Consider the following 25,398-nt stretch of genomic DNA (forward strand, 5'->3'; position numbering starts at 1 on the left):
GCAATTTTGGACTCTAAGGTCTGTCTTTTGGCATATTAATTAATTGGTTATATCTTACCGAACGGGATTTTGATTTGTGCGAGGAATGGTTGGCACCGGTGCCGGACAAGGCCAGGAATCGGTCATGCATGTCGGGGCTCATCGAGAAGATGTGCTTCGTCCAGTCGCCCTCTAGGATTCGGACTTTCCTGTTGCTGTAAACGGAAAATCGATATTGATGTTAAATCAGTTGATAAAACAATAATAATATTATTGTTATTTGTATTGGTAATATCGGGATCTAAGCCTGATCCGACATTTCTAGTTGTTGATCTTTTCTCCATATCGTAACATCCAAACAAAACCATTAGGGTTATAAAAAAGACCCAAAACAACTTTATTTGACAAGAGCAGAACACTATACAGTTATGAAAATTTGTATCATCAGTTCTGCTTAGAATCTGCAAACACAAGCAAATACAAAAAAAATATAAAAAAAACTATTCACAAGTATAAATGCCAAGACCGGAATTACTATACAGTACAGTCCAGGTTTGAACCGATGCTGAAGTAAGTAATGTGATGTTAAATCAGAGTAATGGTAAATCGCCCCACACGACAAACTATATGTAAACGTCTCAACATTATCAATTTGAAATGGCTAGTACGTATTTACACCTAAAACGCTTGCGTGTGTGCCTATTTGTAATGCAAATAAGTTATTTTTGAAAGTTGCAAAATGTTTTGCGGCACACTTAGCAATCTCTCGAGGCACAATACTGTACCGCGGCACACAGTTTGGGAATCACTGCACTAGTGTGTCTCGAGAGCTTGCCAAGTGTGCCACCAAACGTTATGCAAATTTTGAAGAAAACTTGAGACATTTACATATAGTTTGTCGTTGCAGTGCTCTTCAACCTTTTTTGGTTTGGTGAACCCTTAAAGTTGTTGTGACGAACTCATTCATTTACTTAAAAGGTAAACTGAAGTAAAAAGCGATATTAAAAATGCCGAAAGTTTTGCACGCTGTCGGTGAGAGTTTGATTTTGGCTGAAGGCTGCTTGCGAGTACTATTGCATGTCATACAACAGCATTCAACGTCAAGTATTAATGATTCATTAAAAGTTTGTGATGCACCCTTGTACCTTTTAGTAATGGTGTACTGCAAGCGTATTTTGGTGCACCCTAGGGTAGGGTGCACCGTGCACACCGTCCAAGAGCACTGCTCTACTGTATTGCTGTTCTGTTATAAGTGTGCCGAAAAATATTTAAAAAAGTTTTAGTGTGCCGCAAGCTAAAACAAGTTTAAGAACCACTGCACTAGTGTGTCGCGGCACACAGTTTGGGAATCACTGATGTAAAGCATTCGTACAGTCGCCCGATGCACGTAAGGTCAAAGCGAAGCATCTTTGCGCAGGGCGTCTCTTCGAACCGACAACAAAGGCAACAAGGCGAAAACTCGCGCGTGACAAAAGCAGATTTTCAGGCGACGGGCAAAAAAAAAGAAATAAAGAATAAGGAAAAAAAACAGTGCAGACTTACTCGGAGGAGAAAAGGTGTCCCTCCACTTTGTTCAAATCGTTTCGGAACCAGCTGTAGGGCTTGAACGTCACCACGCAGCGTTCCTTTGTCCTGCGAGCAAAAAATAACCGTGTAAAGCGTTGCGGGGATCTGGCGAAATTCGTGGGCAAACTGTCGAATCGAAAGGTGCGTGTTTATTGTTTACATTGGGCGACCACTTTCGAAAAAGCGCTCGGCACCGTTTTTTTGCCAACGCTTTTTGTGGCTTAGCTCAGAGTTTGGCCAGCTGACTGGGTCATTTTTAAATGCGCTAGGTTCTTTTTTTTAAGACGATTACTTTAGAAAAAACGGAAAATCGTGGCTTTCTGTACAGCTTATACAGTTTTTCTTGGCCCATTGAAAAACATAAAGATCTACTTTTTGGCCACTTATTTTGCGCTGTTTGATACAAATTGGTTAGTTTTCCTGCCACTTAAATTGCAGTTATTGACGGGTTTGTCTTTTTTTGGCACTTTTACGACTTTTTAACAACTTGGGAAAGTTACCGATTTTAAAGCGCCGTGTTTCATTTAACAGCTTGGCCGGCGGTTTTCTTACATTATAGTCAGCTACCTTTTGTCAAACCACTCTTTGAAAACATTTCATCAGGGCTGAGATATAAAAGAAAAACAGCTTTTAGAAAAAGAGGTTAGAAAAAGAAAAACAGGAGCGGTAATGCAATCTGACTGAGGGTGGGAGAAAAGGGAGAAAAGCGTGTTTGGAAAAGAGAGATGTCCCCGAATGCCCTTACAACCGGCCTTAATGTTTGTTAAAGACGAGGCCGCGCCACTGAGGGTAAAGTCCGTGAGCGTGGGATCTGGATGGAGCCGGGAAAATGTAAATGTTTGCATTGGAAAACGATTTGTTTCAGGCTGATACGCATTTGCGATGGTGCTATAAACGTGACAAGAAAAAAAACTTAACGGTCACACAACGTTACTAACTTGGATTCTGTATTTTTTCACTTGATTTTTGTAGAAAATCTCTTAAGATTTTTGTTAATTTAGTTCAACGAACTTGAAACGCAACTAAAAGTTATTTATTATTCTAAAAAATAAAGATGGGCATCACTTTTAAGAAATATGGATATCACCAATTTCTGCGCCATTATTTCTATAAGTAGGCACAAATGTGCGACATACACAAAACGCCCTGATAACCCCATCTATGGCCGAGACCCGATATATTTCAAACAAAAGAAGTTTAAGCGCTTTCGCAGATTCAATGACGGGTTACGAGCATTGTGTTTTGCTGGCAAAGAGTCATTTTAAATCGCTTCTTTCAGTCATTTTTTTTTTCAAATTTCGGATGGGAGCTAGTCACAATGTATAAGGCGACAATAGACCAGACGGTCGATTTGAGAACAAACGATTAGGCTTTCTCGAACTGCAGTTATGTAAATACCACACCAGCAGTAATAATGGTTCCAAAAAATAGGTTGTTGACTCGATATAAAGGGGCGGATACCACAACGGTAATATTGGTTCTGTAAAATAGGTTTTTAAGTCTGTATAAAGGGGCGGTTTTAACGGCAAACAAGCAGGAAAGGCAGGGTTGGCAAACAAATTTATGAAAATAATTGAAATACATTCAATCAAACACTAATTTTTTTTATATCTTTTGGAATATCTATAATGGGATCTCTCAACGTTTTTTAAAAATATAATTTGAAAACGAAACAGTAGAAAAACCGTGGTCACCACAATTACAAATATTAATTGTTGAAAATTTTCTTTGACAATTGCACTTTCTCAACACATAACTTTAATTGTACAATTGAAACAATGCCTGACAGCAACAGCATATTCACATAACTTTAGGCTTAACATAATAAAATGCAAAGACTATTCAAAGACTTTTAGATAAACAAAATGTTTTTATGAAAGACTTTTCAAAACGAAAATCAATTCAAAGATTTTCAAACACTTTGTGGCAACCCTGAAAGATCGCGTCAAATGATTGGTGAAAAGGGAGCACAGCCAGACGACGCTACTCACTTGTGATTCACGATTTCCATGACGCCGTGCTGTTCGATCCAGAGCTTGCCGACCACTATGTTGTGCACCGAGGCCTTGGGGTTGGTCCAGGTGTACGTCTCGTCGTATCTGCGCCGGCAAACAATGTAAAGTGAGCGTTGGGGGAAGGCAGACGGAAAAATCGGGAAAAATAAGGCGAGGTGAAAAAACGAAAAAAACACGAATGGATTTTGCGTAAAACATGGCCGTTAATAAATTTTTTTATTATTTTTTTTTTATTAATATTATAATTTTAATTGGGTGCAATATGCACGGACCTGTACTGTAGCTTGATAATCTCAGTCACATTAACTGAAGATGATGCAAGCTCGTATCGAAACGTCTTAAACAAGATGATGTCGATCTACTCGACCTTTTTGGGTTTGCAATTCATTTTTGTTTTATGTTATTTTTATATATTAGGATCTATGCTTGTTCCAAACATTCCGTCAGTTGTTTACCTTTTATCTAATTGTAATAACCCAAAAGGGTCACACAGGTTAAAAAAAGCGGAACTGCAGTGTTTGGCTTTTAAAGTTGTTTTATATCCTTTTAGGTTTTGCGTGTTTTTTGAAGTATGCTGTCACGTTGTCTGCAGGTCATTCGACATAAAATTGGTTCACGAAACATTACGACACATAAAAAGCTTAAAGACATAAAATAGGCAAACAACAACGGCTCATTAATAGATAGAAATCACTCTTCTGGTGTAAACGAAGTGATGCCTCCGTTGCGTCACAGTTTATTGCATACTTCAGAGACGTCTAGATTTATTAATATTAATCTATAGTTTTTTTTATTTCTATACTTTTTAGTACATAAACTGGCTAACGCATTCTCGTTTTAATTAATAACTCTGATGAGGTCAGCTGGTATCTGCTGCCGAAGCGTCGGTTTATACTTCGTTTACACCAGATGGGCGATTTCTATCTATTGGTATGTTGCCTGCTGGATTTTAAACAACTGCTTATAATAAAGTAGGACCTGCAATAACAAACATTTGCTTTTCAGCATGAAGGTTGAAGATTTTAGTACGACGTAATAAGAATATCAAAGCCCATACAGAAGTAGGTATCATTTTGAATGTTTCGAATAACTCTTTATTAATTTTCACACATGTTGACGATAATGCAAGTTTGCTTTATACTTACTGGGGAAAGGTAAGGGTCAGCGTTCCCTTTGGTTCGATTTCGACGGTTTTGCCCCAGAACTTGAGCTTGGGGTGAATACAGCCGTGGAAGCGAAATGGGTGGGAAGGGGTGGTACCGGTGGCGTGGAATGCTGAGACCGGCGGATGGTGGGAAACTTGTTCAGATACCCAGGAAAACCCGAGGTCGGGTCTGTGCAAAGCAAAATGTATGTTGAACTTATTGTGGTCCAAGCAGTGTGTTTTGAAAACTGCTAATTATATATATCTGGTGTAAGACGTACTTTAAATGACCACATGGTGCAAATTTCTATAACGGCCATTTAAAATACGGCCTAGAGCAGATAATTAAAAGTTTTCAAATCGAATATAATTAGCAGTTGGTCCATAAAAACGTAATGTTCCACTCATGGTTATATTTTAACAAAACATTTCACTGTAAAATAAAAGGATTTGTAATTTTTTTTGTGTGTGTAAATTTTGAGTGCACACAAGTTTTACATGTGCAATGTGCATGTTATCCTCAAGTTTCGCGTCTTTATAATTGTTAAATAATAAAAAACTTGTGCTTGTTTTAAGCTACCGGTAATACATATAACTACAATTTGATATTATTAAATCGCGCGGCCGCAAAAACCCTTGTTGAAACACACTGCATTATAAAACAGACATACTATTTTCGTCCGTTTAAGATATACAGGTAGGTAACAGAAAACGCCAGAATTTAGTAATGGCGATCTTGACTTTGCTTCATTTATTGGCACTTTAAAAGTTGCATAAAATCGCAAAACATCAAATTGGTTTCGCACTGTTCGCGAAATGTTTGACATCAGATAAGATAAGTCTCCTTGCTTCGCACAAAGCTGTCAAGCAGTCTGTTTAGCTGACTGCCAATTTAGCTGACTACCATTTATGGGGGTATTATATCTAGAACTAGAACGAAGGGCCTAAGGTTATAAACAAGTTTGCAAACAAGCTACAGAAGTATATGCATCATTTTGAACGTTTCGAATAAAACTTGATAATGGCTGGAGGGTGTAGTTAGACAAAGTACGAATATTCATAAATTTACACCGCTTTTTTATAATATAAATGCGTGTCATTAATCGAGGCCGAGTTGTGTTTATCTACCAATCCAGCAGAGACAAGTTCACGACCGTAAAACATCATAAATTCTCTGTAAGTTGATGGGATGTAAGTGATTGCTTACAAGAAGTCGCTTGCAACTCAGAGGCCAACGGATCGAAAAGCTAATTCACATTTAGAGGCAAATCCAACAAGCACTGTACACAGTGTACAGTCGATTGAGGTGACATCGCTTTTTCCACCTTATTTACTTTGTCTGTTGGTTTTCGCCGGCAAACATCCATCGACAAACACTTGATGGGCATGTCTTGTGTTCTGTTTGGTGTTCTTATCTGGCGAATCGACCGAACATGCTCCAGTTAATAAAGTTCGACAAGACAGGACAGCAAAATGGGCTTGTATTATAAGGTAGACGTCTAATGAAGTGATTCCTAACTCTTAATGGCTTACGTCACCCCTCAAAATTAATAATAAATAGATTTTCTACACCCAAACTGGAATTTTCGTTGAGTATTTTACTGAAATGTCACTATAAATGGAATTTGAACAACACAATCAAATTAAAACACGTATGAAAGTGTCATTTGACATAATGGTCTCTAATCGTACACAAAAATAGTTGTATCAAGAAGCTTACCAATTGAACAAAAATCAGATTCTTAAAAATTCTAAAGTCGGCAGCCTTGAGCATTAGAAACGGCAGCCGCGGCACCCAGGTTGAGAACCACTGGTCTAAGGATTGGGTAACCCCGCTACTGCCATGCAGGTTATCAATCAAAAATATTTTCGACGCTTTAAAAGCCTATTTTAAATAAGGAAATAGCCTCAGTGCCTCAGCGTCTCAGCGTGTGGTCTTTGAGGTCGAATTGGCAATGACAATTTATGGATGTAACTAAGTGGTTTATTGTTTGGCTTTTCTTGTCTGACTGACGTTTGCATTAAGATAAGGCTTTTTTCACACAACGCATACGACCATTTTCATATTATTATTAATCATAAACATTTAAAGTTATTGTTGTTTATTGGTAAATCAAAGACCAATGGCTTAGTGGTTTCATATATTAAAAATTTTAGCTGCATGATGAGAATGCATGGCATCATAACCAATAAATAGACATTAAGTGTTATCTAAAAGAACTAGAAACTTAACACAAAGCCTCCAAATTTGTAACCACTTGTGAAAGTGGCCTAAATGTATAAATTTATTCACAGGAAATGTCACTCTTGTCTGCAATTTTGCAGACTACAAGCAATTGAAACATGTAGCAGGTGTCAAACACGTCTGATGCATACCTCTGATATTCGAAAGTTTCACCCAGAAGTGGATTGAAGGGCTTTCCGAGCCGGTTCAGTTGTGACGCGAGGGCAGATACAGCGAATGCTGCAACGTACTGTAAATAAACGGCGGATTAACTACAGCAGTTATGCAACTGCAACAAGCCAACATGACACTTCGTATGCAAATCGGTAGACTACTGTAATAACAGGCTCTGCTGATGTATGTGACTGAAATATTAATACAAATATGGGTAAACCCGTGATTTATCCAAGGGGTTACCAAACTTTTTGACTAAGGGCCTGATAACCTTAAAGACTGATAATCACAGGCCAGACAATATTTTTTTGTAATACTTATTATTCAAACACATAAAAATAAATAATTATCAATAAAAAAACAGTAGCTTTATGAAATTGCTGCGTGGTTTAATTTTTCATTAAAATTTAGTAATTTTTTCAGACGAATCAATGATGAATGTGATAACTCTTTTGGAAACTTAAGTATGTATGAACTTAATTTGTTTTGCACAAACGTTGTCACAAACCTCCATTCTTTCCAATGATGTTGAAGCACTGCTTGCTCTTTCAAGAAGTCGACTGTACTCCATATACTCGCAAAGCCTTTGTATAAAGCTTAGTGGTTCGTTGAAGATGACTGGCATGGTAATTTTGGACAATTCCTGAAAGACAAATAAAAAATTTATTTGTTTTTAATAAATATATCGGTAGTGGTATGGAATATAATTCAAAATCAAACAAATACCTTTCAGTAAATGTCACCCTTTAAAACCAAGCATTTTATAATATTTCAGGTGATTACTCAACTGCGTATTTTTTAGCCAATTAGAGTTTTAATTTACTTAATGTAAAAACTAATTAGAAATTATTTGTTTTATAAATAGCTAACATTTATTTAAACTACCATAGGGTTGACAAACAGCACAATATTAAATGCAAAACACACTTCACATCTATTTACACACCTTGCCAATACACTGGCGCAAAATGTGCCAAATACTGAAGTCATCCCTGGAAAACATTGGAAAGGGGAGAGTTTCGCGATACTGGAATTCGCGACCGTTCGGCTCAATTTCAAGTTTTTCACCACTTGAGGACAGCACAGAAATATCACTTTCATCCTGTTTGATGTTGCTGTGGTTGTGATTGTTTATAGTTGTTCTGCAAGTCCACGAGACAGAGCTCGACACACTTGCAGTGGTTTCGGTAATTTCTTCTTGGTACACTGCTTGGTAGGCGGCCTCAATACTCGTTGTAGATACTGCACTGACGTCAAAGGACTCCGAGTCTGAAAATATAGAAACATTATTTTTATGCATACATAAAAAAAACACTTTAAAAAAAAAATACTTTTAATTACACCACCACAAATACAATGTACAATTTGAATAAGAAAAAAAGCCACAAACATCTTATATACATACATGAGCTCAGTTAGTGTAATCTAATACTAAGTTTGCCCCTAGTTCTGAGAATTGAAAATTGAAGGATGGTTAAAAGAGACATGGTTTTATCTCATCATGATCGACACCACGTCATTAATAACCATGTGTTCCTCTGCAGCTATATTACATACTAAAACAAAGGGAGGAAATTAAGTGTGACCCAATTAAGACGAAACCATATGTGGAACTATAAAGCCAACAGTTTTTCACAATTAAAGAAAAAATGCTGTGTGTAATTTTATTTCCACGTGTTAAACAAAAACAAACTAGATTCTTGCAATTTAAAAAAATATTATTGGCTTAGCGGTGAAAACAATTAACAATAATCCAATAAAACATTTCAATATTATTACCTCAAACCCATACATTTTCCTGGCCCGAAAACTGTTTTTATAACTTGAAATATCTTTTTTGAAATCCTACCAACTAATGCTCTATTTCGCAATTAACATAAAGAGATTGTAAATGAAGATTGAAGAAAAAAAAAAAAACTACATATTCCAATTTTTTTAATTGATGCTGCCAATTTCTTGTTTGATGAACGAAATCAAACTAAGATTCTTGCAAATTAAAAATTCTTGCCTTGGCGCTGAAAACAATTAACAAATTATCTAACAAAAAATTTCAATATATTACCTCAAACCCATGCATGTTACAGATCTTTTTTTATTTGATGCTGGTTTTAAAACTAAATTACCCGAATCTCCGGATACTGCATCATAGAAATCATCCTCTTCACTCATCATCCCTTCACTTGATTTTGAAATGGACGAAGGACGGTCTGTACTATCTATTGATCTAAAAAAAAAACAAACACGATATTGAATATAGATTTAATGATATTCAAATTGTCATGTGATTACATTTAATAAAGATTATGTGACCTAATTAGAAGCTCAGAATAAATCAATGCATTACAGTATAAATAAATCATTTCTTTTTTTACCTACCTTAAAATATTCTAAAATTAAACACATTTTAGAGATGCTAAAAAACGAAACAATAAAACACACTTGGTATTTTTGCGATGATAAAACGCTTAACAATTAAATTTTATGTTTTAACCGGTTTTGAATGTCAGTGATAAAGGTTAATTGGTTAGAACCTTTAAAAATACATTGGTCATTGAACTATTTTTTGCCATAAGTCTTAATTTATAAAAATTAGAGAAAACTAAAAAGACTCCAAAATATATTGCCACCAATCGAATAACTCTTAGGAGCATAATGGTAGAAGGTTGTAGTAAGACACAGTAAGAAAATCAAAGCCCACACAGAAGTAGATGTCATTTTAAACGTTTCGCATAACTCTTTATTCATTGGTGAAATGACAATGTTAAAACGCCCTTAATGTTTGAAGCCTAATGGTTTGAGGTTGTAGTAAGACGTAATGGAATATCAAAGCCCATACAGAAGTAGGTATCATTGAACGTTTAGAATAACTCTTATTCATTTTCAACATTATATTATATTATTTTTTTTCATTAAATGTCTAACTTGGCATGACAAAAAAGTCTGAAGAATTCAATAAAAAAATAGAAATTGCCAATAAAATTAATTTTGAATCCTTAAATTTTCCACCAATCAAATCACAAAGCCCATACAAGGGTGGGTATCATTTTGACTGTTTCGAACAACTCTTATTGATTTTCAAAATGACTTTGATATTCTTATTTTGAATCACTCTTACTTTTCATCGTCTTCTGCAGGTGAGTGCGGCATCGATTTGCCAGGGGACGTGGAGCCCTCGTGCGTCGAGATGGCAAGTTCCAGGTTGTGGTGCGTCGTGGCAAGTGACTGGAGCGCTTGTTGCAAGACACGACTTCGCTCGCGTTCGTCACGCAACTGGATCTTCGAAGCCTGGTGACAGTTACGATCAAAGGTGGTTTTGGCAAACAAAAATTATCCAATTTTTTACAAACTTTTTAGGATTTTTTTATATGGCTCTTACGTTATGGGTCTGCAACGCTAATAAAACAGCACCTTAAAAAAAGTTTGCATGATTATACTAAAACATAGGTATATATCAGCATGGTGAAGCCTCCAAAACACAATAAAATTATTTTTGTTAAGAAAAATGTGACTTATTCAGAAAAACTGTCAATCGTTTTTCAACTAATATCTTTTCAGCAATCCAAAAAAATCTAAACATAGAATGAATTTTGTTTAGGTAAAATAACTGTCTTATAATGACATAACTTTGGTAATAACCTCACACTAATTTAAAACAGCAAGTGATAAAACAATCTGTCTTATGACACAGTGAGGAGAAAATAGTCGAAAGAGGTGTGTTTTAAAATGTGACCTTTAAACTCACAAACTTTATGCCCTCTCTGGTCTTACTGCATTATAAACATCAATTGCTTCACTTTTCAAATGTAGAAATTTTAAAGATTGAATGGGGGTACTTTTTCGATGTATAAGCACAAAAAAGGAAATGGACTGGTCCTAAATTTACAAAAGCATATAAAGCTTTATCCACATCCTGGTATGTAAAGGCAGTTTGAATGTTGAAATTCGGTGGCATCACACAAAACAAAAAAGATCTCCTGAGTTTTAGCCAGAAGGCATTTTACTGTGCAACCTGTCCAAGGTTTATGCAGGCATAGCAGACTTAATAACAACTGTATCTAAACGTCAACCATAAATTGACTGCTAGCTGCAGTCCAACATAATTGGCCCAGTTTAAACAGGAAATATATTGTTTTCTAAATATCCCAGACTGACTAAGTCTGTCAATGGAACATTCATGCACTGTTCGCTTCTAAAAATTGTTAACGAACTAGTAAAATTTGTAATCAACCATCTTTAAAACTACGGGCAAAGAATATCGATTGGCCAATGAATACCAACTAATACACCCCTAACTGTAGTTAGCTAGACAATCATTTACCCAAATATAACAACACAGTATGTTGTGAACTTAATCTGTCAGCATGCATGGCACCTACCATCTAAATATAACTATGGTAATAATAGGCAAATTGCACTTTAACTAATTACCAAATTACAACTACATACTGAACTGGTCTCCTTCCCTGGTAAATATACCAGGTATGCATATATAGATCTAAAATGCAATTATGAGCTTTTGAAATCTATAAACAATTTGCTAAAGTATAAATTCCACTTATTTATTAGTCACATTTATAAGAAATGTCCCAAAAAAGACTTTAAACATAAATTTTCGCAGATCTCTTTTGTCAAATAACATCTATAAAATAAAATTACAGCAGGAAAAATGTTAATCATAATAATGAATGACGGCATCAACACAATTAAAGGTTATACTATAACACTTTACAAAACACCAAAGCAGACTAATTTATGCCAGCAAATCCAACCAACAAAATAAACGTAAATTACACTAATAATCAAAAAACAGCTCATCTGTTTTACTGATTATTATTACTGGTAGCAACAGTTTATATAGTAAATTACAATGTATATATAGGATACCTTATAATAAAAAGAAACGTACAAGCGTGAAAACAAATGCACTTAAATTGTCAATACAAAGTTGGGGGCATCACACACACACCAACTAATAACCAAAACAACAACAAGAAGAACATGCGCTGCCCAAAGCAGGAAGTGACTGTGGTTTGAACTAATCAGCGGGAACGCTTGGTCACAACTAGAACGATGACTGGCAATGAAATACGGTTTAACTGGTTCGTTTTAGGCCGGCTCCGTATGGCCGTCGTCGTTTTGTGCCAAATTCCCCGAGTCCGTGAAATGAAATCAAGACAAAAACGTGACGGGTAGAAGAAAGCTTTAATGCTGTTTTGTGAGCACACATGGAAACTGGACGCGGGATTAAAGCAAAGACACAGACACTAAGCACAGTTGGTTAGAACGAATTGCGCAAATTGGCCTATCGAAAAAAAACGTCCAGACCTTTTTCATCATTTTTAGCGCGCTGACTTTAAGGAGACATTTTTTGACCAAGTACAATGTATATTATCACTGATAACGCTTAAGAACTTGGATATGCAGTGTTGACATTTCTGCACAATGGACTAAAACTGTTTACCATTTTTAGAAAGCCGACATTTTGATGACCGGACGCTTTTTAAAATTGGCTGCGGTGTGTTGAAAGGATCACAACAACACTTTGACAGTGGTGATTGCCTTGGTTAGTTTTGCCAACTTGCGCAATCCCCTAATTTCAAACATCTAAAGCTAGCCATCCCAACATTTTTTCTTTTTTTTTTTAGTGTCGACTTTATGCGCATTTTTTGACAGTGGAAATCGGCCTGGGCGCACCGAAAAAACGCCTAAAACACGAAAGAGGCAGTTTTGAGTGCCTAGTTAGGCAAACCAACCTGCACAATCCGCTTATTTCGACAAGGGAAGCAACAAAAACTGCGACGAAACGCCAGCGACTTCTGGGAAATGCGGTTTAGACATGACAGACACGGGCCTAGCTCACATTCAGCGAAAGCGTTTAACCCCGACCTACCCTCTAACATTTCATCGAATCGGCTCCGTCGGCATTGGGCGTTACATTTTGCGGTAAATTGACAATGCGGGGCGTTTTCCATATTTGCAGCGCAATAGACGGTTCGGCACAAAAATGCTTTCGAGGCTAAACTGGCAACCACAAAACGCGCCTTTGTTTAAATTGGCGGTGTCACAAACTGACCCACGCCGGATATCATTACATAAGAAAAGGCGGCTAAATCAATACAGATTTTTTCCTTTCGTCGTCCTGAGCTGACCAAATGCGTTTACCTCTAGATTCTAAAGTCTAGGTAGGACCTGCATAGTGCATAAGGCTAATCGTAAAGAGCGAAGGTTGCTCTTTTTAATTTTTCTTTTAAATAACAAAATCTGCCTGAATCCGAATTGTGAAAACAAACGAATGCGATATCTTTTAACTATCTGTAAAGACCAGAACAAAGTAATGATTTCAGATATGACCTCTTCAAAAGTCGCGGTCGTTCATCCTTGCTGTTTTCGTAACACTTCTGCATCTAAATATAATCGGCTGGACAACTAAGCCGGACGCAGAGAGGCCTTAACCTTCTGTATAGAAGAGAGGCAGCAGCTATCCTTCGGAAGTGAAAATATCTCGGTTTCGACTCATTCGCAACCGCAACTCAATTGCTATTCGCTCGCTAAATTGGGCTACGTAACTAGCGCTATAAAGACGGGGCCGTGGGCTGACCAATATGATGCGTATAAATTATTCATTATGACATCACGAACATAGCCGCGATCACTGTACAGCTGGAAGTCGTGTTTTTACGTAATACTTGCCAGTTTCTATTTAACCTTGTCGCGAAATCTGCCTTTGCTTTCTGAAACGCTTTTTGGCGCTGGTCTAGAATCCTACCACAACGCACATTATTTGGGTTAGGGTGCGGGTTAGCGTTTTGGGTTAGGGTTGGTCAAGTATTATTATTGAATAATGAATATAATAATACTTGACCCACCCACACCCAAACGCTAACTCGCACCCTAACCTAAATATTGTGCGTCGATTGAATAATTGTGGTAGGATTCTAGACCAGCGCCCGCTTTTTTTCTGGCAGCATCGTCGGAATAGAGCGACTACTGACGGCGCCTTGCTTAATCCGCACAATTATCGTATCTCAGTATAATTTTTACATCGAGAGAACCTTTGTATACGTCGACGTCGCCCGCGTATCTAAGCGCAAAATCCACAGCCGTTAATATAGAGAAGCTCTAAGCGAAGGCAGCGATGCGCGACGAAACGTCACCGCGCTACACTAAATTAGCTTCCCGGTTATTTAACGCTGCGCTGCTGGGTTCACGTTGCCTATTACTTCCGACACTCGAGCTTTTATCGAGTCCAAGCAATGACACGGCGACATTTCCTTTTAGGTCATGACGATTTTGTGATCGCTGCCTTTTTTAATTTTTTTTTCTAAATGAATTGATGTCAGTCTTTGACAACATTGACTTGTCTACTTTGAGTGGCTTCAGAGATACTCATCGATTAGCAACGAAAAAAATGATTTTCTAAATCAACTATAATAGTTATAAGGAAACATGAACGCAACAAAACATCATTGAATAAAAGCTTGCCCTAACTAAAAAGTAAAAAAAAGTGTGGATTTGAAATGTTAAGTTAGATCTTTTATTTTGCTTGTTTTGTTTTGTTTAAATTCACTTTACCTCACTTCATTTGTTCTGTTGCCTTTCTACAGTACTTTCGAATTTTCAACTTATGACCACTAAATGTTTTTTTTTGTCTTAATGCTAAAGGGCAATGACTTAGTTTTGTCACCTGTGAAGCTAAAAAAAAACGACAGTCCAGCAGTCTAGTTTTAGGCGTTGTATGATGCAGCGCAGTTGGTTTTATGAGCTAGCGAGCGCCGCTGTGCTATAGATTGAGATGAACGGCCATTCTGACAATAAATACTAATGTACAATTTGAGTGCGACATCCAGTCAGAGAATGGCGCAATAAAATCAGCGATATCAATAATTTGCATTTATTCTGTTTTTACTGATAGTTATATTTTTATTTTTACTTATGTTGAAGACAGTAAAGCATGTAAGCAGCGATTCATGTAAAAGAGGTTATTATTCGCATTTAGAATTTAATAAAAGAGAAACGCCATTTTTATCGCTATCACAAAAAGTTTTTCATGAGTCAGCAAAGTGAGGTCAGCGATTACGTAGCATTGAAGCTGTCAGATTGCAACATTAAAACTGCCGTAACACATGATCAGCGCAACGTAACTAATTCGGTACTTATTGTCCATCTAAAGATAATTTTGTGTAAAGTCATTGGCGTGTTATTACTCTAAGTCTAGGTACCTTATCAGCAGTAGACACATTTCAAGGCTACCTATTTTATACAATCCGTTGTTTTTAGCAAAATGTAAATCTTTTACTAATACCAATCACATGATTGCCAAGGCTTAAGAAAGCAACAACACAGCTACTAACACAGTGGTTCTCAAACTGGGGTCCGCGAGACAATTTTCTGGGACCGCGAAGCACCTAACAAAAAATCTACAACCCGACGCTCCTGAAGAAGAAAACCTCTTGTGCAAAAAAATTCAGGAAACTTACTTTTCCAAAGCTTTTTTTCCAAGCTGATTAGTTGCTCATTCACGTTATTGTACACTTTGAGTTGAATTGTCCATTGTGACGTCATAGTATTGCATTGTGCTAATGAGAGTTACGTTTTTACAGTTTGCTGCACTGTCACTGTGAGCTGTACGGTCACGGTTTTAAAACTGTTCGTGATTGCTTTACTCAAATAAAGTGATTTGTTAGAGGTTAACATAGCCGAGCTGATAGCAAATAAGCAAGTGCACCCGTCCCATTGATAAAAACAAATGTTATTTTGTATATATTTTTAAGGGACCGTGAGCAATTTAAAAAGTTGCTGAGGGACCGTTGCGCAATTTTTCTAAAAAAGTTTAAGAACCACTGTACTCTAACACATGGTACCAGCAGGTATCGAAAGACAATATCGGACATTTTTTTAATTTACATTTGAAAATTTGCGCACAATTAAGCAAGGCGCATACGGCCTCTTTTTTATAGGAGTGCAAAGCTACAGGCTAAGGTACCTAAGCATAATATATGAAAACCAAGGCAATATCCCCAGAGTATCTTTACCACGTTCGTTATGCAAGAAAGAAGTTTATCATCATAAAGCGTTCCCTGCCTTACGAAACAAGGTCTAATAAGAGGTTGACGCACAAATTAACGGTTTAGTATCGGCAGCTTTGAAAACGAAACACGTGTACTGCACAGTGTACACGTAACAAAAGCTAATAGTGATTGTTAACAATGTTTTCTCTTGGATGTTTTATACTGAAAATCGTTTGTTTAAATAAGCATTTATATATTTTAAGGCTGAAATATACAAATTTTGCAAACTAGTTAAATCAACAAAATTTGAAAAATGGCGAACAAAGTCCATACCATATTCAAATAACATAGAAATCTTATAGTGTCTGTGCACTTTCAATAATTATGTACTTTAAACAAGCTCGTAGCTGAAATTTGAAAGACAAGCTCACTCTGCAACTGCGCGAGGAAAACAAATTGACTGTGCGAAAGGCCTGGCGGTGACGCGCATTTGTGGGCCTTAGAGGATTACTGGTGCTGACATAATAACCCGGAGATAGTGCGATAAGAGAAAATCAATACATAACGTTTCTGGTATCTGGTAAAAAGTCGTACAATCTAATATGCCATGTGAGGTAATTATTTCGACAAACTGCAACTCGAATTCCTCAATGCCGTTACGCGAATTTGAAAGTCATCACAAACAGGGCTGGGGAGCCACCGTAAAATAGCATTAGCTCCGGCTCCAGCTCCGGAGCCATCAGGCAATTATTAAATGGCTCCGGCTCCAGCTCCGGAGTCGTAAAACTCAATCCTTTGGCTCCGGCTCCAGCTCCGGAGCCATCAAACACACACCCAATGACTCCGGCTCCAGCTCCGGTGCCACCAGTCACTTATTCAATGGCAAGTTTTAAAAATTGCTTTTGGCTAAATAACGTTGGAGATGGAACAAAATATAATTTCTTAGCTTTAGCACCACAAATTGTAAAATGGCTTTAGCTCCACAAAAATAATAAAAATGGCTCCGGCTCCGGCTCCAGCTCCACAAAAATAATAAAAATGGCTCCGGCTCCGGCTCCAGCTCCACAAAAAAAAATAACAATGGCTCCGGCTCCGGCTCTGGCTCCAGAGAAAATGCTTAGCTCCGGGCTCCGGGCTCCAGCTCCGGCTCCGGCTCCCCAGCCCTGATCACAAACACACATGTTGTTCTAGCAGAACCCTGTAGAGCAGTGTTTCTTAACCTTTTTAGTGCTCGTACCCTTTGAGCTTTCATGAAATTTTCTCGCACCCCCTGTCTACGATGGTCGACGGAAGTAAATAAAATTTTCATAATAGGAACTAAACTCAGTGTAGGCCTATTTATAACTTACGTGTTAAATATTTACAACACACAAACAATAGGTCAATTTACGAATGTTTTTTGTTGTTGCTTTTCGTACTTCCGCATTCTTTGTTACGCATTCTTCACAAATATGCCTAAATAGCGCATAATTTCAAACATGTCGTACCCCCTGTTATGGTGCTCCCTACCCCCAAGGGGTACACGTACCCCTGGTTAAAAAACCCTGCTGTAGAGTGATTGGCACAAAATTACTTCACTTGTAAAATTAGAAGTAGAATAAAATATGACTTTTAAAAAAACAGCTTTGTATACCCGATACAGCGAATTGAACTACACCATTGGGGTTTGCAAAACGCAGTCAAGGTCAAGCTAAAATATAAGGTTCAAGAGAAAATTAGAAAATTATTCAGCTGTATCGATTGGAACGCCTGATTTCATTCGAACTTCAATTCCGACGACCGCAAGCTTTAGAAAGAAGTCTACACAAAGCCATCGGGATATGATTGGTTGGCGTGCCAAGTACAATAACCACCATGGATTAGATGAGACAAGAAACTCTATATGCCTTTTATTTCGCTTGTTTTCTTTTAGCATTGTTCCTACTTTAACCTGACAAAAGCACGATTGTGCGAAAGCTTCTTAACTTCACAAAATAAGGTTCGTTGTCATTGCAACCTATACGCCAAAATTAAAGAAATAAATTTAGTTTTTACCTCGTCCCGTTTTTGCAGCAAGGCTAGACATTGATTGAAGTAGTTGCTCATATCGGTTGAGGTCGACAGAATCTCGTGGCATTTTCCCAGGACTTGGCTCGTGTGACGTTGTGCTATGGAAAAAAAAAACAGTAAAGTGAATGCTTTTCATATGTCGATTTTTTTAAGTGGAAACTTCACCAGCAAAGTAGTTTCTTTAAAAAATGTTTAATACGAAAAAAAAAAAAAAAAAAAAAGTAAAAAAAAATGTTTAATACGATGTACAACCAAGACAAAAACACATTTGGGTATATCAAGTTTTATTAATTGATTTGAATCAGGACACAAATTAATATTAAAAAACATAAGTACAGTTCGGGGGGTAAAAAGTTGTGGCGTTAGTCCCCTTGGCCAAAAGTGGTTAAAAATTTCTGAGAAGTTAGTAGTTAAGGCCCCTGTCCCAGCATTCATCACCCTACAAGGGGGCCCTAAATATTAAATTGCGCATTAGCAGAAGGGAATTATTTCTTTGATAGTGGTGGTAGCAATAGTACTATAATGGGGAGTTTTGCAAATTAATAGTCGTTAAGTTAGTGGATATTGCTTTCACGGTTTCTACATTGAACAAGGCAGTAGCGCAATTTATCTTATTAGAATAGAATGACGCAAATTAAAATTGTCTTTTATTTTATTATACTCTTCGTTCAACGTATCGTAATTCGATGTTCTTAAACCCAAGTAATTTCGTAAAAAAATACGTTCTACGAATTTCTTTTCGCGTGAGGAATAGCATAACTTAAAATTTTCGCACTAAAACTACAAGTAGTCAAAGCAAGAGTGCAATTTTTTTTTTTTTTTTAATATCAACTGTTGGTTTATTTGTCAACACAGATATTATATTTTAACTCACAAGAATGTTTTTGCTGTTTGTTGTTTGCATCATTTTGAACAATTAGTCCAGCTTAACAAGTCCAATGTCCTTCGCAAATTCACGGAAACATTGGCGGGAGATATTTAGGCCATATTTTCTGATCAAACCTTGTCGGTTTCCAGTAATACGACAGAAACGTGAACCGCGTCCATATTTTCGAGGGTGAGAGTGCCAGATATATATATATATATATTTTTTCTTTCTCTTTTTCGAGAGTGCCAGATATTTTGATGGCCAAGAGTGCAATTTTAATAGCAACTTAGTTTGCTATTCACTCGCCTGTACCTTCTGGAGTTTGCGAGCCCTTTAAATTTTCGGCGAACTTCTGCACAAGAACGGTCAGCTCTTCAACATGCTTGTTTAACACTTGGTGGCGCACTTGAGCGTTCTGTGTGTGCGGTTATAAATGAATAATTTTGTTAAAAGTTTGCAACAAAACAAACAAAACAGCAAAATTAGCGTTTTTCATTTTGAGGTATAAACTCTAAACAATGTTTAACAAGACAAACGTGGCAATAAAGAAAAACATTTAACATAAATACAAACAAAACATTTTTATTTACAACCTGAAGTGTGTTTTTGATGTCCATTAAAGGAACTTCTTCATCCGAGTCACTTTGCTCACGTTTGTCGGCCACAACAAAATGGTTGCTGTAGTCGATGTGCTCCTGCAATGCTTCAACCCATTTCTAAAAAAATTATACGATTTACCTATTTTGGTAACACTATTCACTGTATAGCTTGATAATGATGAATCTCAAAACTTAAAAGCCAAAAAGGTCGAGAAAATCAACATCTCACGTCTCGATACGTTCTTGTATCACGATCAGTTAATGTGAGTTGAAACGTGATGTCAATTTACTCAACCTTTTTGGACATTTTGAAAAGAGCATATTAAGGTGAAGCTTCATGAAATCATTTTTAAAAATCACACTGTGGAGACATTGTTTAAGGTTCATCAAACCAGGGCTGCGGAGTAAGATTCGGAACTCCGTTTGTTTTTGCTGGAGTCTCACTCGAGTAAGACCACGTAAAACTACCCGAGTCCCGAGTCCGGCATGCGCATGCGAAGTACCATATTTTAAACCTGATCTGGCCGCTAACTGGCAATTGTAAAGGTGGAATAGCGTATGGTTGATATTTTCCAACCATATGTTTTCGGTGGATGAATTATATGAAAAACCCTATAAGTGGATTGCTGAATATTCATATATGGTGGAATATTTTTCAACCATGTATTGCGAGTGAATGAATTATACGACATCCCTATGTGGATTATTTTAGTTACGTAAATTGGCGGAATACAGGCTGTAGAGTCAGGGCCGGACTCGGGAATCGGGTTTATGTTTTAGACCGGATTCGGACTCGGGAGTCGGGCTCGGGGTATTTTTAACCTATTCCACAGCCCTGATTTAAACCAATAATTTTTCAGGGAAAAAAGAGATATTTAGTGAGAAAACTAAAAACAATATTAAACAGGAAAAACGTTGCATATTTTCCAATTTAAATAATCCAGGTAAAAAGCGATTAGAGGACACAAAAAGTTATATATTTTAGTGACTAGAACTTAGTAGCATGACTACAGATTTCCAAAGGCAATATTTCTTTCTGTGTTTTGTAAAAAAAAATCCCACTTTTCTGTTGACGACTGGTTGATTCCTCTGATGAACAGTGAGAGTGTGGTGCGATCCATCAAAGTAATCGATGCGGAATCCCCAGCCGTTATCTTGCATCTGTCAATAAAGAAAGCGATATTAAAACTAAGGTATAGGAAAACAGTGGGCTGCAATTAATAATGTCCGATACTTGACATTTCATTCCGATACCGATAGCCGATATTTTGGGCAAAAAGTATCGCGGCCAGATCCGATAGCAAATGACGTTATTGTTCTAGTCAGCACACCAACATTGTTTGCAGATTTAGTTTAAATATAATTTACCTTTAAAAAAAATTAAATTAAATTAAAGACTCGACAACAAACTATCCATAAAAAGGATATTTTTTGCAGGGTGAACCAATAAAGCTTCATAAAGAATTTCAAAGCCAAAGAGGTCAAGTAAATCGACATCATATTAAAAAACACATTAAGTGATGATAATACCAGTGACCAATGTGTATTGAAACGTCTTTATAAGAATGATGTATAACTTACAGATACTTTAGCCTCTGTCAAATACTTGAATTGTCGTCGTTTCGATCCGATGGCAGCATCAGCGCGACGGGCAAAGTAGGATATAACACCCTTCTCCAAAACCACCCAATGCCAGCGTGGGCTTAGGATTCTTTTTCTCTAAAATAAATGAAAACTGGGTTAAAACATGCCAATAAAGCGTTTTCTTGACACCGCTAGTCAACTTTTTAGAATGCATTATGCTTTTGGAAATTAAAATTTCAGATTTCTATGTAAGTTTAAAAAAAGAGATGATTGAAAAGTATTTTAACTTCACATATGTGTTGTTTTCTTTTCTTTTGGTTGAAACGAAGTAACTTTACATATTTATAAACCCCGATGAGGTCAGCTGGTATCTGCTGCCGAAACGTCGGTTTATTTTTCGTTTGAATCAGAAGAGCGATTTCTATCTATTTACACATGTGTGTTATCTGACTTGTCAAAACCATCTTGTGGTTTGAAGGTTACATTGCTTGATAGGGAAAGGAGTATTTTAACTTATAAAACTAAATAAGGAGTTTTGGTCAAAAAAGAAACCTTCATAAGAGGACCCTCAAATCGCTGAGCAGTTTTGAATCGATGTTGTCGTGGTTTCAATTCAAGTAACTTCTTGATTTGTAAACTTCTACTGACATCTAGAGTTGATTCACCTGTAGATACATTTTGATGTAAAAATGACCCAAACATTTTCGAAATCGCTTTAAATCCACATACAAATATCATAGCATTAACTTTTTATCTTTTTTCGTATTTTTTAGCATGCATGTTGGCTGTTAATTTTGTTTGAAATGTGTTGTACACAGTTTATTATTTGGTGCTTCGTTGATAAAATGCAAATAGTTCTACTCTATTCTACTGTTTTTGAGGTTCACAAACTGTGCACTGCAGAACCAGGTGAGGGGGTAATTTTGCCAAGGGCATTGCATAGTGATCCCATTTTTTATCCACCGCAAATGGATTTCAATTTATTTCAAAGAAATAAATAAATTGGCTTTTTTTATTTAGTGAAAATTAGCATAATTGCTTGGTAGGTCCGAAGAATAAAAATTGAGAAGCCTGATATATATTACAAAGTACAATATTTAATATAAGTACAAAAAGGACTTTAATTTAATTAATTTTATTTTAAACAACAATTTTTTAGCATAATCAAGAAAATAAACTCAGGGACCCTTGGACCTTGATTATTTTTCCGCGATGGGTCTGCTCCGTTTTGTACAAGAAGCAGTGTCATTTGTCGAAGGTCACGCATGGCTGCATGGTGCAGCACTGTGTTGCCACGCTCATCTGCGGCATTGATGTCAATTGTGTGAATGTTGCTTGATATCTGAACAAAAATCTATTTAAGTGATTCTGAAGTTTAAGGAGTTCAAAAAACGCAACAAACAGAACCATAAACTTCAATTAAAACACAAAACCTTGCTTGAATGCCTTTTAGAAAACTGCATATTTATTCTCTGATAATGTGTATTTACACAAAAAACCCTAAATTGGCAAGGTTTTATGAATATTTAACAGTGTGTTTTTTCTTTCACTGTGTGTCCAATATATATACTTTTTTTTTATACTTTTTTCGCCTATGGTTGCAATTATACTGCACTGACAAAGATTTCCTGAATAGGTGGTTGAAACGTTGATACTTTAATAAAAATTTGTAGGAAGAAGAATTTTACAATAGAAACAATGCCTGGCAGCAACAGTATTGGAGTTCTACACAAAGACAACAGAACAACAACATTTTTTTGTAGAAATTGATTTACCAGCTCTTCAACAATCTCTACTCTTCCTTCCTTAACTGATCGGAAAAACAAATCATTTCTCTTTAAATTCTGAACATGTTCAGCAGCTAAAAAAACAAAAAGACATATTTTAAAATATTGGTGCAACTATGTAATGACAAGAAGACTTTAAAAAAAAAGATTTATCTAACATTCCATTATAATATAAAGTTTGGTTATAATTTTAAATTGTTTTTTAATCACTTTAAAGTCCTAAATATAGTTTACGACTTTTAGTAAATTTTATTGTCAATAGGTAGAACAAAACTTTTAATCAACCTTTAAATAAAGGTAGTTGTCAAAATAATGCTTTGAAATCTTAATAATAAATAACCATTTTTTCAGTGAAATAAGAGCTGCCACCTGGTAGAGGTGTATGAATATATGGAAGTGGCCTTTCATGGCAAAAATTCAATGTCATACCTTCTAGTATGTTTTTGATGCCAGCATTCAAAGTCATCTGGTGAGGCTTTTTGTTGTCTTCATTGACCAACGCCGCACTGGCACCATATTGCAAAAGACACTGAACAACATCCTGCAATATAAAAACAACTTTGCTATGTTGCAATGAAAGAATTATAAGAAAAGGTAAAAAAACATAAAAAATAGTTATGCTAGGTGCTAACACATCCCATTACCACTCATCAGTAACCAAAAACATTGAAGAGGGATATTAAATGTATTACAAATATCTAAACATAATAGCATTTAAAGTGTAAGTTTATTGCTATACTATGGTTAAGTTTGCGCTGTGGAAGCATAGGTATATAAAAACAGACAAACATGACATCTGTTTTAAATATATTTCTGTCAGAAAGTCTCAGATGATTTGTACTAGAACGATGGTTAAAGTTTACATTTTACTTTACAATAATCAGAAAACGTGCATATTCTCTACAATGTATAAGTGAAGGACAAAAACATTTAAATGACAAAGGTGTTTGAATTGTAAGTATACTGTAAGCTCATAATTTGTCGAATGCCAAGGCTCTGATTGATGTAATTCTACCTCTCTGTTTGTATGAGCAGCTTTGTGCAGCGGAGTGTCTCCGGTGTCATTGAGAATGTCGGAATCTGCTCCTTTGTTCAAAAGGAGTTCTACCACCTCCTTGTGGCCAAAATAGCTCGAAAGATGAAGGGCAGACCAGCATTTTGTGCTTTTCGATTGACCTGGATAAATACACAATTACTTTTAAAGTCAAAAAGGTCAAGTAGACCGACATCATCTTGATTAAGGCAATCGATACAAGCTTGTATCATCTTCAGTTAATGTTTTTAAGCTACATTACAGAATCGTGCATAGTGTTCCTATTTTTATTTAATATAATAAAAAGAGCAGCACTAGTTTTTTAATAAAAAAACAACACACTTTACTGTTGTGCATTTGACTTCGGTATATTTAACCTGACCCAGACATAAAAAAGGCAAGAACAAGTAGATTGGCATTACCCTGCCAGTATTGTATGCAAGAGTTAAATGGTAATTGACAGAAATATTGGTATAAAAAATGTATTGTACACAGCATAATGCTTTGCTACCTTATTATGGCTGATTAAGTTTTTTGAAGCTATTTTATGTTTTGCAGACAGTTATGCTTTTAAATTCAAAATGCATACCTTTGAAGTTTATGTTGATTTCCGGATTTTCATCAATAAGTTTTGTTACCTCCTCCAAATTGCCATGACGGGAAAAAAACAAAAGCTTTTCATCTACAGTGCCAGAGTCACACATAATTAAAATACCAAACGTTACATTTATACAGCTATACAGTAAAAAAGAGCTACTAGAACCACAAAAAAAACTAACAAAAAACATAGATAAGTTTCATAAGCGTAAATTAAATTGATGTCAACGAAGCATTTTAATGTAAACATAGGTTTTGTAATAAATAGTCTAAGAGGTTCTTCAAAACTTTAGGGCACACAAAAAAGATTTTATGTATAGTAGAGACAGTGGCTTACACATTCAAAAAAGGGATATATAAAAGGAATACTAATGCTGTACAATACCTAAAAATTACCAAAACACAACATTAGTTAGTAGCCGTGTTTCTCTAATACAAAAGGTACTTTTGATAAGCAAAAAAATCACTTTTTCTAAACATCAACTAGATTGTTTTCATGCAATTTTGTCCTACGGATACATGCCGGGTCTAAGAAATGAAGCAAGGCAAAAATATTTAGATATCAAATGTGTTAATAGCTGCTACACATAATAAACAAAATAACACTGTTTTAGTTTTATTAGAAGATCCATAAAGTTCAGATTTCAAGTGGAAAAATTTAGCATTGAAGCTTGTCAGACTGGCTGCATTACGAAACGAATGTAACTTATTAACCAGAATGCAAGCAAGCCAAGCATAAATAAACAGGATAGCCTTTTGTATTCCCTTTTA

General features: G+C 36.2%; 1 protein-coding gene and 1 pseudogene across 1 annotated transcript in view; both read right to left on the minus strand.

The window, feature by feature from the left end:
• Nucleotides 1–24,782, minus strand: part of LOC146157352 (oxysterol-binding protein-related protein 1-like) — a 32,524-nt gene extending 7,742 nt beyond the window's left edge. The window contains exons 1-20 of the mRNA XM_083388435.1: nucleotides 24,620–24,782; nucleotides 24,013–24,173; nucleotides 23,427–23,538; nucleotides 22,986–23,071; nucleotides 22,405–22,552; nucleotides 21,763–21,875; nucleotides 21,208–21,345; nucleotides 20,689–20,787; nucleotides 19,621–19,743; nucleotides 19,340–19,442; nucleotides 18,145–18,257; nucleotides 10,218–10,387; nucleotides 9,226–9,326; nucleotides 8,049–8,371; nucleotides 7,611–7,745; nucleotides 7,081–7,178; nucleotides 4,706–4,894; nucleotides 3,537–3,644; nucleotides 1,522–1,611; nucleotides 59–194 (exon numbers count right to left, since the gene is read on the minus strand). Coding sequence (XP_083244561.1) covers nucleotides 59–194; nucleotides 1,522–1,611; nucleotides 3,537–3,644; nucleotides 4,706–4,894; nucleotides 7,081–7,178; nucleotides 7,611–7,745; nucleotides 8,049–8,371; nucleotides 9,226–9,326; nucleotides 10,218–10,387; nucleotides 18,145–18,257; nucleotides 19,340–19,442; nucleotides 19,621–19,743; nucleotides 20,689–20,787; nucleotides 21,208–21,345; nucleotides 21,763–21,875; nucleotides 22,405–22,552; nucleotides 22,986–23,071; nucleotides 23,427–23,538; nucleotides 24,013–24,173; nucleotides 24,620–24,734 — 2,661 coding nt within the window. The 5' untranslated portion in view covers nucleotides 24,735–24,782. The remainder of the gene's footprint in view (nucleotides 1–58; nucleotides 195–1,521; nucleotides 1,612–3,536; nucleotides 3,645–4,705; nucleotides 4,895–7,080; nucleotides 7,179–7,610; nucleotides 7,746–8,048; nucleotides 8,372–9,225; nucleotides 9,327–10,217; nucleotides 10,388–18,144; nucleotides 18,258–19,339; nucleotides 19,443–19,620; nucleotides 19,744–20,688; nucleotides 20,788–21,207; nucleotides 21,346–21,762; nucleotides 21,876–22,404; nucleotides 22,553–22,985; nucleotides 23,072–23,426; nucleotides 23,539–24,012; nucleotides 24,174–24,619) is intronic.
• Nucleotides 19,076–19,291, minus strand: LOC146157353 (small ribosomal subunit protein uS14 pseudogene; annotated as a pseudogene).
• Nucleotides 24,783–25,398: the final 616 nt, after the last annotated feature.

This window comes from Ascidiella aspersa, chromosome 4, assembly GCF_963924565.1.
Source record: "Ascidiella aspersa chromosome 4, kaAscAspe10.2, whole genome shotgun sequence".
Classification (NCBI taxonomy): Eukaryota; Metazoa; Chordata; class Ascidiacea; order Phlebobranchia; family Ascidiidae; genus Ascidiella; species Ascidiella aspersa.